This window comes from Erpetoichthys calabaricus, chromosome 4 (assembly GCF_900747795.2).
Source record: "Erpetoichthys calabaricus chromosome 4, fErpCal1.3, whole genome shotgun sequence".
NCBI classification, from domain to species: domain Eukaryota; kingdom Metazoa; phylum Chordata; class Cladistia; order Polypteriformes; family Polypteridae; genus Erpetoichthys; species Erpetoichthys calabaricus.
Genome location: NC_041397.2, coordinates 55498216 through 55517093, shown reverse-complemented (window position 1 = coordinate 55517093; position 18878 = coordinate 55498216). Strand labels below are relative to the sequence as shown.

Here is an 18878-nt window from a genome sequence, read left to right as displayed (position 1 = left end):
TTCTAATTAGAGATTATTGCTCGCAGTGTGGATCAGTGAAGTCTTAAGGCATCAGAGGTGACTATGTAGCCCTTCACACACTGACAGATATCAACAACTTTTTTTGGGATTTTTTTCAGTACATTCCTTCAGTTGTGGCATTAAGGGCTTGTTGAATTTTTGTGCTGGAAACTTGGCACTGATGTTAGGGGTCAGAATACATGAGGTTTGTCCGCCCCTCCATCACATCCTTCCCTCTTTCCCTCCTGTAATTCTCATATGCCTTTTAAAGGCTAGGGTCCTCGAGTGTCCACTAGCAGAGCCTTACTCAGGCAAAGTGCCACCTTTCCTCATGTGAAACAAGCCCATCTAATGTCCCCACCATTGTCTACATTCTTCCTTGGTTTTTAAAACAGGGTTTATTTTGCTTTTGGACATGAAGTTCCCCCCTTTAGGTTCCTGCAAAGTCCATTAGCCAGGTCTCCCAATGGCAATATACACAACAGTATATAAACCTGGTAAATATGCTAGTGAAGCTATTTTATAGTATACCAGCTGAAGCATCCAGCATTTCCTGGGTATATTTATATAATGGGTTGAGGTATGAAAGCAAACATTTATGTTTTTTAAATGCTGACCCTCTTGTCAGTGCTGGCAGAAATTCTAGTTTCCTCCATGATCAACACTGCTTTTCTTATCAATTTCTCTGCCCATGTACATTGTTTTACTGTGGTTTTACAAATAGATGTTTAATCACAGATTAGTAAACTGGGTGGCTTACTGAATAACTGAATCATTAAAATGGCATGTAAGCTGGGTAAAACTATCTGTTTTGTGTTGATCTGTCTATTGAACCCATGTTCATGATGAAACTTGTGAAACTCCATCAACTGTATATGTTGTTATGTGAACTGTAACATACACGTAAAATTTCATGAACATCCAGTCTTTTTTGTGTATTGTGTGGTTTTTGTAGAGCTGGCCCACTCATTAAGATTCTCCAATGAAATTCTTAGAAATCCACGAACCCTATATTTTAAATTGCATGAACAATAATATAAATATAAAAAAAACCTTGTGAAAGTAGACCTAGCTGTTCTCGAGTGTGTTGGTCTTCTATTACACTGCTAACAAGTCCCATGAAACACTGACATGGCATATATCCTTCACTAAGTTAACCCAAACCTAAATAATATGCCAGACTCACTACCATCTGCTAAACTGTTTTGGCATAACAATGTAAATTTAGTTTGTGCCCTCCATGACAACACCATTTCTTGATGAAACTGTTGAAAGGCTTTAAAGTGTAGATTTTAAGTTGCATCAACATTAAAGTGCATGCAAAAATTCATGAACTTTGACTCAGACATTCTAGAGTGATACAATTCTTATTTTCACCCACTCATCCTCTTACTGTACAAACAGCCTTTCCAATTCAATTTCTGAAATGCCATGTAGCCAGGATTTTAAATTGGTTCAACTTTATCATACATAGTAACATTTCATTAAGATACACTCAGCTATTTTGGAATAACGCACAGTTTATGGGCTGCCCCCCTTCTCCACAGTGACATTTTTGAAATGCTGTATAGCCTATATTTCAAGTTGGACCAACAGCAGCTTAATATGCAGAAATTCATTGAAATCACTTCAACTGTTTTTGTGTGACTGGCGAACAAACAAACAAACAGACAGAACAAGATGATATTTGAGGGCTGAAATGAGTTCCTTGGTGTGCAAAACACATAAATAAAATCAAGCAAAGCAAAAAATTAAAAAGACAGAGAGAGGGTATTACATTTTATTTATATACACACTCACTTGCTAATTGTCATTTTTTTGATCAGCTAAAAAGTAAACATCATTGAAACAAGTCCAGTTCAGTTTATCAGGCTGCTTCTCCATTATTAAAGACAATTCTCATGGGTAAAACAGTTATGGTTTACTACTTGTCTTGGCTTGTTCTTATGTAAGGCGACATTCAATTCAAATCTGCAAAGGTTTGAGATACATATAGCACATTCTGCTGGTGTAGGATGCATCACCCTGTAGCTCTGAATGAGCCAGAAGTGGATTAAGAAATCATATGTATCAAAGTCATACAAAGTTTTCTGAATATACATATTTTTTTCAGTTCTATTTCAGTATTGAAAAAGTGGGTGCCAAATTCTTTTATGTGGCCTCTCCATTTCACAAGGCATACTGCAGTGAAATTCTGACAAAGTGAAGTACAAAACAACCTGTAAATAACAAGTCTGACACTTTAGAAGTAAAGGTTGGATCCTCCGATCCTCCACTGGCCCTTTAATCACTAAATATTTAATAGTCAGTAACGTGCATTGAAGGAATAGGGAAGCTGTTGTGATTGAAGGGCAAATGATACACAGTATTACATGAAGTATCTGAAGTGAAGTTCTAGTCATTGAGAGTCTGAAAGGAACAAAAAATTAGAGCTAATGTGATACTCAAGTGCTGAAATACACCCAATGTAATCTCAGATCACTGTTCTTTGTAATTCTTTTGATCTAATTAATTTACAGAAATTTTGTTTTATTTATTAAAAAATGTTAGCATTTTCATTAACAGAATGTACAATACATTAGTTAAAACATTTATTTCCTTTTGCATTTAAAAATAAATGTATCACGACATAGCAAAGGTTTTCTACATTCTTTCATTATACAATACAAATTCCACTTTTCATTTTTACCAAAAACTTTGCAAAGGTATATAAAAGTTGGTAACCAGATGTATCTATGATGCATCAGTTTTAAAAAGCTATTATAAAATTCCTTCACTTTCTTTCATGTCCTTACCTTCTAATTACAGTGCAGAATAAGCACTATGTTCAGTTCAATAATAATAATAATTTTTTGAATATACTGTTTTAATTGCAATAAATATATTATGGATAATATTAGCAACAACAACCTATGAGGAAAAGTTATTTATTTTTGTTATATAAAAAAAGATTAATTGTCTGATGTGCAACAAACATATTTGATCCATACTTGTTTCACATTGTGAATGGAAAGCCAACAAACAAACCCAATACCATTTTCAGCAATGCACTTTTGTGTGTTAATGGGACAGTAAAATAATAACTGTAAATTCCAAAGCAAGGAAATCAAAGTCAGTGACATAACACATTTCATAGTCTTTTCCAATATTTATTTATATTATTCTTTGCTGAATCACTTCTTTTCTGTATGTCAAGGATTTGTAATGAGCATTCCTGACAAACTGTATCAAATTCAGTCCACAGAAGGATAATGTCTTTGCTATACACATTTTAAATTGGATTTTAAAATTTCTTAGTTATTTTGAAGATAGTATATTTCAGTTAATATTTTGCTGGATCCATTCTGAAAATTTAACTACTTGAGTATAGACACCTGGTCGATTTCTCCGGGCACATCCTTCTCCCCAACTGACAATGCCTGCTAGAAACCAACGTTTTCCTTTCTCTTGGCACACTAACGGTCCACCAGAATCTCCCTGGAGAAACAATTAGGGAGTTTCGCATTAGTCAGTCAACTGAACCCATTCTCTTTGTAACAATTATATTTAACAAACCTTTGACATGCTTACTGGAGCATTCATAAAGAAATTGGCATGTATTCAATTATTCTTCACTGAAAATCTGAGGTGCTTTAGCCACCCTGAGAATTCAAAACCACATTTTACACTGGATTTTCGTTTAATTAGATCTATATGGTCTGAATAAACTACTGAGTCTCCTGTTCAATGTGTGCAGACAATAAGTAAGTCTGTTGTAAATTTCTTTATTCGCGTAATATCAAAACAGTTAATAGAGGATTTGTTTAAAATGCACAGGTCTTGCTTTTGTAACAAACCCTTATACTATGTCAACTGAGTGAACTTTACGCCTTCTCTAATCCCATGTTTAAACTGAAATATACACTACCTAATGTGTAGCCATAATAAGTAGAAACTCCACTAAAGTAGGTTTTCCAGTAAGGCAGCTTTTGTAGAATAGTGCTGGAAACTTTCCTTTACTTATAGCACAATAGTATATAGTAGAAGAAGAACCTGGAGAAGACAAATTCTGTTCCAGGTTAGCATACACACCTTTTTGAGCTGTTCTAATGAACACAGTATTAAATACGGCAACAACAAATAATTCCAACAGTGATTGTTTACACTAAATGCAGTACAAAACTGGTCAAAATTTTTTTTAAAAAAAGCAGAAAATAAGCAAAAAAGAACTTCTCAGGCATCTGTTATTTTAATTTTCAAGACTCTTACATTTAAAAAAAGACCAGCTAACTAAATGAGATCAATTATTATCACTTATTGTGAATCTGGTTAGAAAAAAAAAAAAAAAAAACTGTAGCCACAGGGGGTCCCCAGGACCAAACTTGGGAATCACTGTTCAAACAATACCAGGCGGTAACAAGAGTTCATTGAGAGTGCGAGAGACAGGTGAAAGGGACACAGCAACAGTAGCACATGCTATTAGACGAGGTGGTCAGTACCTGCTAGAGTCGGTCCTTAAATCTGTTGATAGGGATCTACTTTTAATTAAAAGATTAATTAAATCAGCAGACAATGTTGATTGAAATGGTCTAATCTGAGCATAACTGTTACACAGGATGTTTGTTTTGTTTTTCAAAAAGCAAAATAAATATAGTCCTCTGTGTTGTGCTTTATTGATCCTTTTAGTACTAGGGTGTTGTACCGTGTTAGCCATTATGAATGTAGAGAAAAGCCAAGCAAAATGACACCTTTTATTGGCTAACTAGAAAGATTACAATATGCAAGCTTTCGAGGCAACTCAGGCCCCTTCTTCAGGCAAGATGTGATCCTTTTAATAATATTATTTTAACTTTATTTTGCTATTCCTATCCTACACCAAGCTTAAATTTAAGTAAAATGACAGAATAATTACTATGTTGTTATTTTGGCTACCTCTAATAAGTTAAAAAACAGACTTATACATCAATATAGTAGGTATTATTAAAAAACAGCTACAGGTTTTATTACAAGAATAAGACAAGTGTCTTTCATACATTTCATAACGTTTTTCTGCATCCTTATTGCAGATCAACAGGGAAAGCTGACGACCACCCAGCCACAGGGGATGCACAAACCAGTCTGTTTCTTCGTGCCGGTAACAAGCCCAGATAAATGGGGAGGGTACATCAGGAAGGGCATCCGGTGTAAAATTTTGCCAAATCAATATGCAAACAATACAAATTTCCATACTGGATCGGTCGAGCCCCGGGTTAACAATGACCGCCACCAGTACTGTTAGTCAACAGGGTGCTGGCGGAAATTGGGCTACTGTTGGCCGAAAAAGAAGAGGGGAGACGTGTCCGGAGGCAGGAGGAGAGGAGGAAAATAAAGAGAGTGGAACTGAGGGTAGGAACTTTGAATGTTGGTAGTATGACTGGTAAGGGGAGAGAGTTAGCAGATATGATGGAGAGAAGGAAGGTTGATATATTGTGCGTGCAAGAGACTAAATGGAAGGGGAGTAAGGCCAGGTGGATTGGAGATGGATTCAAATTGTTCTATCATGGTGTGGATGGGAGGAGAAATGGGGTAGGAGTTATTCTGAAGGAACAGTATGTCAAGAGTGTTTTGGAGGTGAAAAGAGTGTCAGGCAGAGTAATGATTATGAAGCTGGAAATTGGAGGTGTGATGATGAATGTTGTTAGTGCATATGCACCGCAAGTTGGGTGTGCAATGGATGAGAAAGAAGATTTTTGGAGTGAGTTGGATGAAGTGATGAACAGTGTACCCAAGGGACAGAAAGTGGTGATTGGAGCGGATTTTAATGGGCATGTTGGTGAAGGGAACAGAGGAGATGAGGAGGTGATGGGTAGGTATGGTGTTAAGGAGAGGAATGAAGAAGGTCAGAGGATAGTGGATTTTGCCAAAAGGATGGACATGGCTGTGGTGAATACGTATTTGAATAGGGAGGAACATAGGGTTATGTACAAGAGTGGAGGAAGATGCACACAGGTAGATTACATCCTATGCAGAAGAGTTGATCTGAAGGAGATTGAAGACTGCAAAGTGGTGGCAGGAGAAAGTGTAGTTAAGCAGCATAGGATGGTGGTCTGTAGGATGACGTTGCAGATCAAGAAGAGGAAGAGAGCGAGGGCAGAGCCAAGGATCAAATGGTGTAAGTTGAAAAAGGAAGACTGCAAGGTTGAGTTTAGGGAGGGGGTGTGAAAGGCACTGGGTGGCAGTGAAGAGTTACCAGACAGATGGGAAACTACAGCAGATGTAGTAAGGGTAACAGCAAGAAGGGTGCTTGGCGTGACATCTGGAAAGAGGAAGGAGGAAAAAGAAACCTGGTGGTGGAATGAGGAAATACAGGAGAGTATACAGAGGAAGAGGCTGGCAAAGAAGAAGTGGGATAGTCAGAGAGATGCAGAAAGTAGACAAAAGTACAAGGAGATAAGGCGCAAGGTGAAGAGAGAGGTGGCGAAGGCAAAAGAAAAGGCATATGATGAGTTGTATGAGAGGTTGGACACTAAGGGGGGAGAAAAGGACCTGTACCGATTGGCTAGACAGAGGGACTGAGCTGGGAAAGATGTACAGCAGGTTAGGGTGATAAAGGATAAAGATGGAAATGTACTCACAAGCGAGGAGAGTGTGTTGAGCAGATGGAAAGAGTACTTTGAGAGGTTGATGAATGAAAAGAACGAGAGAGAGAAGAGGTTGGATGATGTGGAGATAGTTAATCAGGAAGTGCAACGGATTAGCAAAGAAGAAGTAAGGTCAGCTATGAAGAGGATGAAAAATGGAAAGGCCGTTGGTCCAGATGACATACCTATGGAAGCATGGAGGTGTTTAGGAGAGATGGCAATGGAGTTTTTAACCAGATTGTTTAATGGAATCTTGGAAAGTGAGAGGATGCCTGAGGAGTGGAGAAGAAGTGTACTGGTGCCGATATTTAAGAATAAGGGGGATGTGCAGGACTACAGTAAGTACAGGGGAATAAAATTGATGAGCCACAGCATGAAGTTATGGGAAAGAGAAGTGGAAGCTAGGTTAAGAACTGAGGTGATGATTAGTGAGCAGCAGCATGGTTTCATGCCAAGAAAGAGCACCACAGATGCAATGTTTTCTCTGAGGATGTTGATGGAGAAGTTTAGAGAAGGCCAGAAGGAATTGCATTGCGTCTTTGTGGACCTGGAGAAAGCATATGACAGGGTGCCTCAAGAGCAGCTCTGGCATTGTATGAGAAAGTCGAGAGTGGCAGAGAAGTACATAAGAGTTGTACAGGATATGTATGAGAGAAGTGTGACAGTGGTGAGGTCTGCGGTAGGAGTGACGGATGCATTCAAGTTGGAGGTGGGATTACATCAGGGACTGGCTCTGAGCCCTTTCTTATTTGCAATGGTGATGGACAGGTTGACAGACGAGATTAGACAGGAGTCCCCATGGACTATGATGTTTGCTGATGACATTGTGATCTGTAGCGATAGTAGGGAGCAGGTTGAGGAACAAGACAGAATACCCGTGTGTAAATGAGAGAGTGGTCAGTGGAGTGGTGAGGATGCAGGGAGTAGAGTTGGCAAAGGTGGATGAGTTTAAATACTTGGGATCAATAGTACAGAGTAATGGGGCTTGTGGAAGAGAGGTGTAAAAGAGAGTGCAGGCAGGGTGGAATGGGTGGAGAAGAGTGTCAGGAGTAATTTGTGACAGACGGGTATCAGCAAGAGTGAAAGGGAAGGTCTACAGGACGGTAGTGAGACCAGCTATGTTATATGGGTTGGAGACGGTGGCACTGACCAGAAAGCAGGAGACAGAACTGGAGGTAGCAGAGTTAAAAGATGCTAAGATTCACACTGGGTGTGACGAGGATGGATAGGATTAGAAATGAGTACATTAGAGGGTCAGCTCAAGTTGGACGGTTAGGAGACAAAGTCAGAGAGGCGAGATTGCGTTGGTTTGGACATGAGCAGAGGAGAGATGCTGGGTGTATTGGGAGAAGGATGCTAAGGATAGAGCTGCCAGGGAAGAGGAAAAGAGGAAGGCCTAAGCGAAGGTTTATGGATGTGGTGAGAGAAGACATGCAGGTGATGAGTGTAACATAACAAGATGCAGAAGACACAAAGATATAGAAGAAGATGATCCGCTGTGGCAACCCCTAACGGCAGCAGCCGAAAGAAGAGGAAGAAGAGTGAAAGTTGATGACAATGTACAGAAATACCGTAAAAAAAATGTACCTGGCATGCGTCTACCCCTCCATGCAAATTTCCAGCACAAAGCATTCTGGGCGTCACCGCATCATCATAAAATTTGTTGCATGTATTATGACTGATTATTTTCACGGTTGCTTCTTGTAACACTGATGCTAGTTCACCTAAAATGTAAACCAGTAAATTTAGATAAATGCACAAGACAGAAAATGTAAACATTTAAGGTATGTGTTTCTATTTGACTATGAAAACAAATTTTCACTTAAAAAAGGAGTTTAAAGTTTCCAGGTTAGATATATGTATAATAAACATTCTATTTTTTGCCTGATTAAGGAATAATGAGGGGTACACACAGGAAATACTTAATAACTATAAATGCATAGTTTGAGCATAGTGGTATATGTTGTACACAGAAGAAATAAAATATATTTTTTCAGTCATTCTTTTAAAAATAAATTCATTCTCCTTGAAAAGTTAACTATACAATTTTAAAGAGCCTGTAGGATAAAAAATCATACTATTTACCTTTAAAATTTATATTATACAATGAAAATTATCATGCATCCATCTATTTGTTTTTTAACCCACTCACCCATTTTAGTGTCCCAGGGGCCCAGTGCCTATCCAGGCAACATCAGTCACAATGATGTAAATAATCCTAGAAGAAGCCCCAGTTCACTGTGGACCATGTTCACTTACAGTGGGCCTGTTTAAAACTGCTAAAATTACCAGTGTGTCTTTGGAATGTGGGAGGAAAAATTGAGTATCCAGAAGAAAGGCCATGCTGACACTCAGAGAACATAGGAATTTTTTTCAGGCAGTTGAAGCCTAGATTCTAAAGTTGAGAGCTGCATAACCCTCTTAAAATTATTATGCTTATTTTATTTATTCTACTTCTGTTTTAAATATTATGCAATCAATGAAGAGCTATTATAAACCATGCAAAATGTAATATTTAAAATCGTTTATAATTTCTTAAATGACAATAGCATTACACTCAATTGTTTACCACTAAGCTTACGTTATTGGATAGAGAATCATGTGTAGTATGTATTGTCAGAAATTACTTACAAAGCATTATCCATGTTAGATAAAAATATCACAACTAGAGTTGTATTGCATTTTGATTTTCTTGAGAAATTAATAGGCAAACATTTTAATGTTTTCAATATTGTTGTTATTATTGAACAGAATTATGAAGAATTTCACAATACAGTCAGTTAAAACACATTTTTAAAAAATGCAAAAAAGTAAAAGAAAACACATACCATCTTCCATCAGAACTCCCCATCCAGTGACAAAGCAGTTATTCTCAATACTGAAGAAGTGACTGCTTGCAGGTAAACAAATAGGCTGTACAAACTCATTGAAGAATACAGCAGCATTTAATTCCAACAAAGCAATATCATAATCTGAGGTATATTGGTCATATTGTGAATGGACAACAATCCTTTTGATGTACCTTGTCACAACAGAATTGCTTATTCTGTTAATAATCCTCATGCCCATATATGCCTTCCATGTTGAAGCATCAGAGTACCTGCAATATTCATATATATTATATCATATCATATGGCTTTAAAAAGTCTCAAATACTGGAACCATTTTAGAAAAGGAGAATGACATATAAACTGGAATATTTGTATCACATTCAGTTTTATCTTTCTATACTATATAATTTGACCTTTTTTGTAAATTAAATGAGCATTTGATTTTAGCCAATAAATATTTTAGAAGAAATATTGCAAACAATAAATTATATCAAGCACATTAATTCAAAACTTAAGTATGGAGTTGCTACTTTATTGCCTGAAATGTGTTTTGCTTTTAAATAACCACTAGGTGGGGATGAGAAGCTCAAATATTACACACCAAAGATAACTGGAACAAACAATGGTGTACCTTTATTTTTAAGGTTCAATGAATGACTTTAAAGTATTTCAATTAAGAATTTTTTTAATTGCTCTTTCTATACTGATATACAATGCTGTAATTACTTACAACACTGAAATGAGATCAGTAATGGGATTCATGTGATTTCTTGATTCTTGCATTACATGGAAATTTAAACTTATACTCATAATTAAATGTGTAATAAGAAAAAAGAGACAACACAAATCAAAAACTGCTGCATGTCCCTTCACATGGTGTATGTAATACTAAAGGATTCCTTTTTATATTACTTTCCTTCTGGCACTGTAAAGTGAAGGAAGGCTGTTTTTGGATGGGGTGGAGTGGTGGCTCTGAGGCTAAGGATCTGCGCTGGTATCCCGAAGGTTGCCGGTTTGAATCCCCATCACTGCCAAAAGAGATCCTACTTTGCTGGGCCCTTGAGCAAGACCCTTAATCTGTAATTGCTCCAGGGGTACTGTACAATGGCTGACCCTGCGCTCTGACTAACAAATTCCTAATACAAGAAATCATATAAGGTGAAATAAAGAACAAAAAAAAAGAATGCACTATAGTAAGTATCATTACCTCATGTTAGCACAGGTAAGTGAATAAGGACCACCTTCTTTTATCAATGGCCTAAGCTAAAGAGAACAACAGCTTCTAGAATACTGAATGCAGTTCATTTTTTTCTTATACACTGCTATTTCCATTTCGCAATTTCAAAGTACGCTACATTATACTGTATATACAAATATACACTGATATAATGGTAGAGTCATTTGAATTTATCCAAAGATAAATGCAAAATTTCAAGAAATAATGTATATCCTACAAATAAGCATACTTACAGTTAGGTTCATTAGTAACTTTAAACTGGCATGTTGTCAATTTCTAGGCATCTTTTCATCTGTCTGCTGAGACAGGTTACCCAAGCTTATTGCCAAGTATTTTTAAGTAGTACAATCTGGTGTCATCAGGATGCAATCTTTAATCATAGAAATAAACATTTTCTCCCTGCCAGCAATACACAAGCTGATTTGTAAGATGAAAAGTAGGAGAAAGATAAGATGCTGCAGATGTTCTATCAGACGGTTGTGGCGAGCGCCCTCTTCTACGCGGTGGTGTGCTGGGGAGGCAGCATTAAGAAGAAAGACGCCTCACGCCTGGACAAACTGGTGAGGAAGGCAGGCTCTATTGTTGGCACGGAGCTAGACAGTTTGACATCTGTGGCAGAGCGACGGGTGCTCAGCAGGCTCCTATCAATTACGGAAAATCCACTGCATCCACTAAACAGTGTCATCTCTAGACAGAAGAGCAGCTTCAGCGACAGACTGCCGTCACTGTTCTGCTCCACTGACAGACTGAGAAGATCATTCCTCCCCCAAACTATGCCACTCTTCAATTCCACCCGGGGGGGTAAACGTTAACATTATATAAAGTTATTGTCTGTTTTTACCTGCATTATTATCAATCTTTAATTTAATATTGTTTTTTTGTATCAGTAAGGTGCTGCTGGAGTATGTGAATTTCCCCTTGGGATTAATAAAGTATCTATCTATCTATCTATCTATCTATCTATCTATCTATCTATCTATCTATCTATCTATCTATCTATCTATCTATCTATCTATCTATCTGTCTATCTGTCTATCTAGAAAGAAAATGAGAATGTAGGTGAAAAGATTCAAGATACCTGATGAAGAGGAAGTAAGTCAAATACCTTCTTAAATAACTAAGGTATGTGTCATTCAGCTGTGTGCTCTTGGCTATTCTACTGGTCCCTTTTAATGTTCTTCGTAAGTGTATGTCCATATCTACAGTATTTCATGGAATGAACTGTGTCATGACATTAGGGTATGTTGCATACCATTACAGTATAATGGCACTGTCGCCCTAGGGATCAAGTTAACCAAACTATTCTATAACATTTTAGTAATTAAATGCTCTGATGCTGATCTTTCTGATCATAAAGTAGGTCATTATGATAGCAATTGACAAGAAGAATTCATAATTAATTGCAAAATTAGGGTATTTGAGGGTTCCTTTACAGTGCTTCTTTCTCTTGCATGATTTGGTTCAAAAACTAATCATCACATCATCATCTCATAACAGGCTTAAGTTTCGAGTTTGGTATTTTTCCATCCAGCCGTTTTAGCTCTAGACTGTCCTCAAGAAGCTATGACATACAGACACACTGATAGACATGCACCCATCATCGAGATATCGATGTTTACAGTATCAGGGACCCCAAAATGTCAAGATCTGTTGAAAACTGGAGATCAAAATTTTTAATGAATCTAAAACATTCAAAATAGGTTATGGTGGGGGAGGGTGCAAAGCAAAAAAAAAATAAAATAAATAAATGCGACTAGCTTTTCAAATTGTGAGAGGCAGAATGAATTCCATTCTTCCATATATTTTTTAAAACTACTTAATCCAATTCAGGCTGAGTTGGAGATGGTGCTTGTCCCTTCAAGGAAAATGGATATTTATTACAGTTGTTTGTTTCTGTATATTTTAATATTAAAAGACTTTTAACCTGCTTAAAATAATTAGCTAAATGATAAAGAATAGAATGAGAATTAAAGCAACACTGCACTGTTATGTAATATTGTATACAAGAGTGAGTGATTAAGGAATTAAACAGATTACTAGAACTTGTCATAAAAAAACATTTGAACTATTGAACTATATTTGTCATATCTGCTGAAAAGCCTTGCTACTCTGTTCTCCCATTGTTACAGCATTACTAGTGTTGAAGGCAGCAGTCTTCAATTGGCATCAGTTCCTATAGGTTTTTGTTTTTATTTTTAAGTAAAGCAATAGTTGGGTTCACAACATATACAGCAAATAATATGTACAACAAATGTAATACATAAGCTTTCCATTTTAAATAAAGACATGTTTTTATGTTACAAGTAATACTCTGCATCTTTGGTTTCCTCCAAAAGTTGAACTTCCAACACATGCTTCGGTTTATATAGTCTTGAGCTACCAAAACAAATGACCATTTTTAAATAACTTCCTAAGTCTTTATGTATTAATAGTGTATTGAAATTTTCTTGAATTAAATCAATTATTTATAACAGAATGCTGAAAAATATTTTTTTGAAATATTAATACACTTACATATGAAACTGCTGTCTGCCTATAATAACTGGCAATAACATTATACTGTAGTTCAAATCTTAATCCATCTCCCTTTCTAGATTATACAAAACTGCTATTTGAAAAAAATGAATTTTTGTTTTAACTGCCCCCCGATTGACTTTAGCTGAATGCTTTGGGTCATTATTTTCTTAAATCTTCTCCCATTTGCCAAAGTCCCATCAATACAGTGGACAAAACTGTACATTGGACAGCACTGTAGAAGTATTGTAGATTGTCAGACAATACAAGAAAAAGAAGATCTTGTAAAAGCCTGGTGGGTGCTGGTAGAACACTACCAGACCAGTAGTTGGTAATAAATGGTTCCAAGTGTGAGATGGGGCAATGGAGGACTTCTTAAATGAACACAATGCTTAAGGGAAGCAGGAGCATGTAAAATCTTAAGACATTCTAAGATAGCCCACGGACTTTCTGTGCATCCCTATCCACAGAAGAGATTAATAAGGGGATTGTCTAAACAGTAATCCCTGCCTGTTTTAAAACATGATTCTAGTCAAAACCCAATGGGTTAGAGATGGAATGTGAGCTGATGATAAAGATTGACTAACACAGATATAACAGAACTAGAAAGCAAGTAAGAAGGAGTACTGCATTTTGAAGTGAGGAAATAGGCCAGACACCCCGCCATTTAGAAAAGGACATGATAGATAGATAGATAGATAGATAGATAGATAGATAGATAGATAGATAGATAGATAGATAGATAGATAGATAGATAGATAGATAGATAGATAGATAGATAGATAGATACTGTAGATTTGGGTTTGGGTTAGAACGGGCATAAAGGTGCTTCTTTCCCAACTACTATTGTTAGTAGGATTTCAAAGCCTATTTACTTGGTGGACCACTGAGGACAGTTTCATCGTGGAATCATCTGTTCTGAAGCATCATGTTTATCCTTATGAAAGCACAGAAGCTTGAACAGGATATTGCATGTAAGATGTGTAAATTACTAAACAGCTGTTTAATGTTTTTTGTTTACATTTTAGAGGAGTTTCTCCCTGTTGATTCTGGGGTTTGTCAGGGGTATGTTCTTGCTCCTACTCTGTTCAAAGCTTGTATGGAATAGGTGTTGGGTAGGGTTGCGGGGTCGAGCGGCTGTGGGGCATCTGTTGGTGAAGAGAGACTCACTGATCTTGACATTGCTGACGATGCTGTGATCTCCACGGAGTCAATGGAAGCTCAGATCGTGGCTCTGGAGAGACTGAGTAAAGAGTCTGAGTGTCTGGGCTTGCGAGTGTCCTGGATAAAAACCAAGACAGGCCTTTACGGACCTCTTAGGCACAGCTATCGGCAGTGTGTCTGTCTGCAGAGAGAGTGTCAACCTTGTCAAGAGCTTTACTTACCTCGGCAACATTCATGTCTCTGGTGACTCTTCCTATAAAGTCAGTAGATGGATTTGGAGAGCATGAGGGTCATGAGGTCACTGGAAAGGGGTGTGTGGTGCTCCTGATATCTTTGCAAAAGGACAAAGGTCCAAGTCTTTAGAGTCCTGGTGCTTCTTGTTTTGCTATATGGTTGCAAGACATGGACACCATCCAGTGAACTGAGGTGAAGACTGGACTCCTTTGGTACTGTGTCCATTCAAAGAATCTTTGGGTACCGTTGGTTTGACTTTGTGTCAAATGAGTGGTTGCTCAACGAGTCCTGAATGAGGCATATTACCTGCATTGTGAGGGAGCGTCAGTTACAGCACAATGGCCATGTGGCGCAATTCCCAGAGCATGATATGGCTCACAGGATTCTCACTGTTGAGGATCCAAGCGGGTGGACCAGGCCAAGGGGTCACCCACGTAACACCTGGCTACGGAAGATAGATGGTCATTTCTAGAGGGTGGGACTGGGCCACGTCTGCCTGGGGGTTTGAAAACAATGTTCCCAAGCTGTTTTGTTGTGTGGTGGGTGCATCAACATGCTGTAGTAGTGCATGCTCCCCAACCTGACTGACCTGATGGTGACACAGTGATAATCCCTGCAGCATCGCAAATTCAGGAGTCTGGGTTTAAATTGTAGAGATATTCACCATCTGTCCTAGGTTTGCACTTTTTCTCTTTTTTTGTCTGCATGTATTTTACACCGGATACTTCAACTTTCCTCCCAAATCCTTAAAATATCAACATTTGTTTAATTGATTATTTAAACTAGTGATTAAAACTGGCCCGTTATAAGTAGGTGTTAAAATGCATGCACATGCCCTGCGAAATACTGATACCCTGCCAAGGATGGAGTCTGCCTTGAGTGTAATGCAATTAAGATAGGCTCTAGCCTATCATGAGTTGAATATATCGACACAAAAACTAGATGGATGTTTACCTTTTAATAATATGAATTGTTGCATGTTAATGAAATCCTTCCTGTGTACTATGTGTTGGCCAAAAGTGATACAACATTCACGTATATGACCTAACAGCAATGTCACAGAGGTTATAATTGAAAACTTGGCTCTAAAAACAGAGCTATGTAAGCAAAAGAACTTCAGAGAAGTTAGGTTTTGATTTCCAAGTTTTTGTTTAGATCATTCTTACACTTTCTGGCACAGAAAGATTTGTGCACAAATCAGATATACCCAACTATGCATTTTTTCTGAGGAAAAAATCAATAATAAAACAAGAAGCATTTTGAAGGTCAATAATAACAAAATAATAAAACAAGAAGCATTTTGAATGTAAGTTATAAATAAAGATCATAATAGGCCACCTCGCCAACATGATACATACATAAACATTATGAAATTGTTTAAGCATGGAACTGATAACAGAATATAACAATTTACCACAAACAGTTTCACAAAGATCTCATAGAGCCACTGTTAAGCAAAACACAGCAACTTATAATCACAGAAAATATAAACAGAAAATTAGAGTAGTTGACTTTTGTCCTTCTAGGTCTGCAAAAGTTAACTATTAAGCCAAAAAGACACATTCAGAAGGCACCCACCAGTTTGTATTTAGCTAAAGGTGGAAGCCTGGTTTGGCAGTAGCCTCCTATGTACAAATTTATCAAGACTGCCAAAATGCACCCTACTGACAACAATTAAAAACTATGGATGTGTCCTACTATTTTAAAAATAACTGCAGGAGTGCAGTAGGAGATCTTACTGAAAATGGAAGATGGCACAGTGTCTTTTGCAAAAATTTTATATCAGGATGAAGGAGTGGAATGTCTCTCTCAGGTCTAGTGGCAAATTGGGCCACTAATAATAAGAAAAAGTTGCTAAAATACCCATTCTAGTTCAGTTAGTGGATAATAAATAAAAAGTAACTGAATATTTTTCTATACTCTACTTTAGGATGTACATGTAGGTTTTACATCATTTGTTACCATTCAAATTCTGACCCACTATAGTGAACATCGTGCTAGTAAAACTTCCAGCAAAAACAAAAGTCTTTAACAACCTACAAGAAAAATGTTGCCTATAAACCTTCACTAGTACAGTAATTTCATTAGGCACTCCAACTTCTGGGTGTAAGCAGAGGGAGACGAGCTGTGAGCCAGGCTATCCAGCCAATAGGAGTCTTCTGCAGTTGTAAGGATTGTTAAGGTAGCATATGATGGTAAGAAGGCCAACAGGAGACACAGAGGGAAGTCAACAATGGTGACAAGGGAACATCTCTGGGTACAATGGCAAGCGGGGACCATGCTCTCTAAGTTTATTCTTGATGGACACCAGAGCTAAGAAAAAAATGCTAAGATCTGAAAGAGGATTAGTAGATCTCCCCAAGAATAGCAGAAGGCAACTTTGAACTTTCACATTATAGGCTCTGAAGACAGACAGCAGGATGAATAAGGGAATAGGATGAGAGAAAAAATACTGTTAGGCAATAGGGCTTGGGGTTGACAAGAGGGCAAACCACTACATCAGTAAAACAGAGTTAGGAACAATATAAGAAATGTGGGTTAGCCCAATGTGACAGCTAAAGTTTCCTCTAATTTTACTATAATTCTAATACTTTGTTTTTCCTCCACACATGAATTTTTATGTTCTGGAAGAATCCCACTGTAATTGTATACAGTAAATTATATTTTCACTTTTGTGTTATGGGTTACAGTCTCAAAAATAGATTTTATAGTTCTAATCCCAGTGGTCTCACTTCACAGTGCCATTCTACAGGTAATCAGTTCTGGAAAGCAGCAGGATAAACAAAGACTCAGAGATATAGTATACTATAAGTTTTCTGTTTCTTTACTTTAGACTTCATTGTGCTATAGGTGTTTTTTTGTATTTAGTCATTTGGAATATCATGATCAATAACTTTTGTTTTCTGACATTTACTGCCAAATAAATGTTTTTAAAGACTGGATTTTTTACAGTACTTTGAACTTTCAAAACTGGATCTTACAATTACATGCTTCTTTCCTGAAAATCCATGGGGGTTTTCTCTAGCTTTAAATATATTGTTAACAAGTAGCCCACACAAAGAAAGGACAATGCACCTAGTAGACAACACATAAGATGTTTCAAAATTAATTTCAGATATCTTAAAAACCAATTGACCTTTTCCGATATCTGAAACTTATCTACATACTGCATATCTCAAAATATGTTCCTTTGCATTTTAAGGTTTCTACAAAAGACTCTAAAATATCTTAATTTTTTAAGATGTATAAAATAAATTTTGCAATATTTCAAATTGACCTTGTAAGCATTTTAAAATGTATGAAAAACTATTTCAAGATATCCCAAAATCACTTCCTGTGAAATTTCCTACAGTTTCAATGAGACTTCCTACCCATTATAAGAAATTTCAAAATGCATTTGAAATATCCTTTAATGATCCAGAAGTTATTTTGAGATATCTTGAAATGTGTTTGAGCTATATTTAATTGAAGCTCAGATAACAAAAAAATGACATTTTGATGTTTTGAAATATCTTTAAAAAGGCACAATGTTATCTTGAATGTACACTGCTCAACAAATTAAGGGAACATTTAATCATCACAGTCTAATACCAAGTCAATTAAGCTTCAGGGATAACAATCAACTTTACCTGCTTTGGTACAAATGAAAGTGACAACAGGAGAAGCAACAGCAAGACAAACCCCAAAACGGAATGGATTTGCAGGTGATGGCCACAGACAATTGTTCTCTAATTATCCTTCCTGACCAATTCTCTAGTTTTTCATTTTGCTAGTGTCCTTGTCACTATGGGTAGCATGAGGTGGTACCTACCACTGATTCATGTTGCAAAGATAGGCCAGTTCCTTCAGGATGGCACATCCATATGTGCCATCGGAAGAATGTTTACTGTGTCTCCCAGCATAGTCTCACGGACACGGAGGAGATATCAGGAGAAGAGACCACCCAAAAACACATGGCACATAAAAGATGCTTAAACATAAAGAAACTAAATAAATCGACAATGTTAACAATAACAATTAACAAAATGGACATAAAAATGGCATTTGAACTCCAAAAACATCCGCAAACAACACTGCCATACCTGAGTTTCCAGGCAACCATAGTAAGATAATGAGAGAATAGTGAGGGAAATCTCTGACAAAATAGAAAGTAAAACATGATATGTGGGAATCAAACAACCAACTTAACCTTGCACGTAACATTCCTCTGTCAACAGATCACAGTAGAGCATTTCATGGTGTGCCACCTGTCATTCCTGGCAGCCCATATTGTAAATTATAGTATGTTCTAGTTATCGC

General features: G+C 37.1%; 1 protein-coding gene across 2 annotated transcripts in view; it reads right to left on the bottom strand.

Moving 5' to 3' along the window:
- Window positions 1-2482: 2482 nt before the first annotated feature.
- LOC114651093 (suppressor of tumorigenicity 14 protein homolog) overlaps window positions 2483-18878 on the bottom strand; it is a 77391-nt gene continuing 60995 nt past the window's right edge. Inside the window, exons 16-18 of one of the 2 annotated variants that reach the window (XM_051926515.1) lie at window positions 9428-9699; window positions 8187-8323; window positions 2483-3477 (exon numbers count right to left, since the gene is read on the bottom strand). In XM_051926515.1, the coding sequence (XP_051782475.1) occupies window positions 3319-3477; window positions 8187-8323; window positions 9428-9699 (568 nt within the window). In that variant the 3' untranslated portion in view covers window positions 2483-3318. The remainder of the gene's footprint in view (window positions 3478-8186; window positions 8324-9427; window positions 9700-18878) is intronic. The other variant, XM_051926514.1, reaches the window with a different exon arrangement.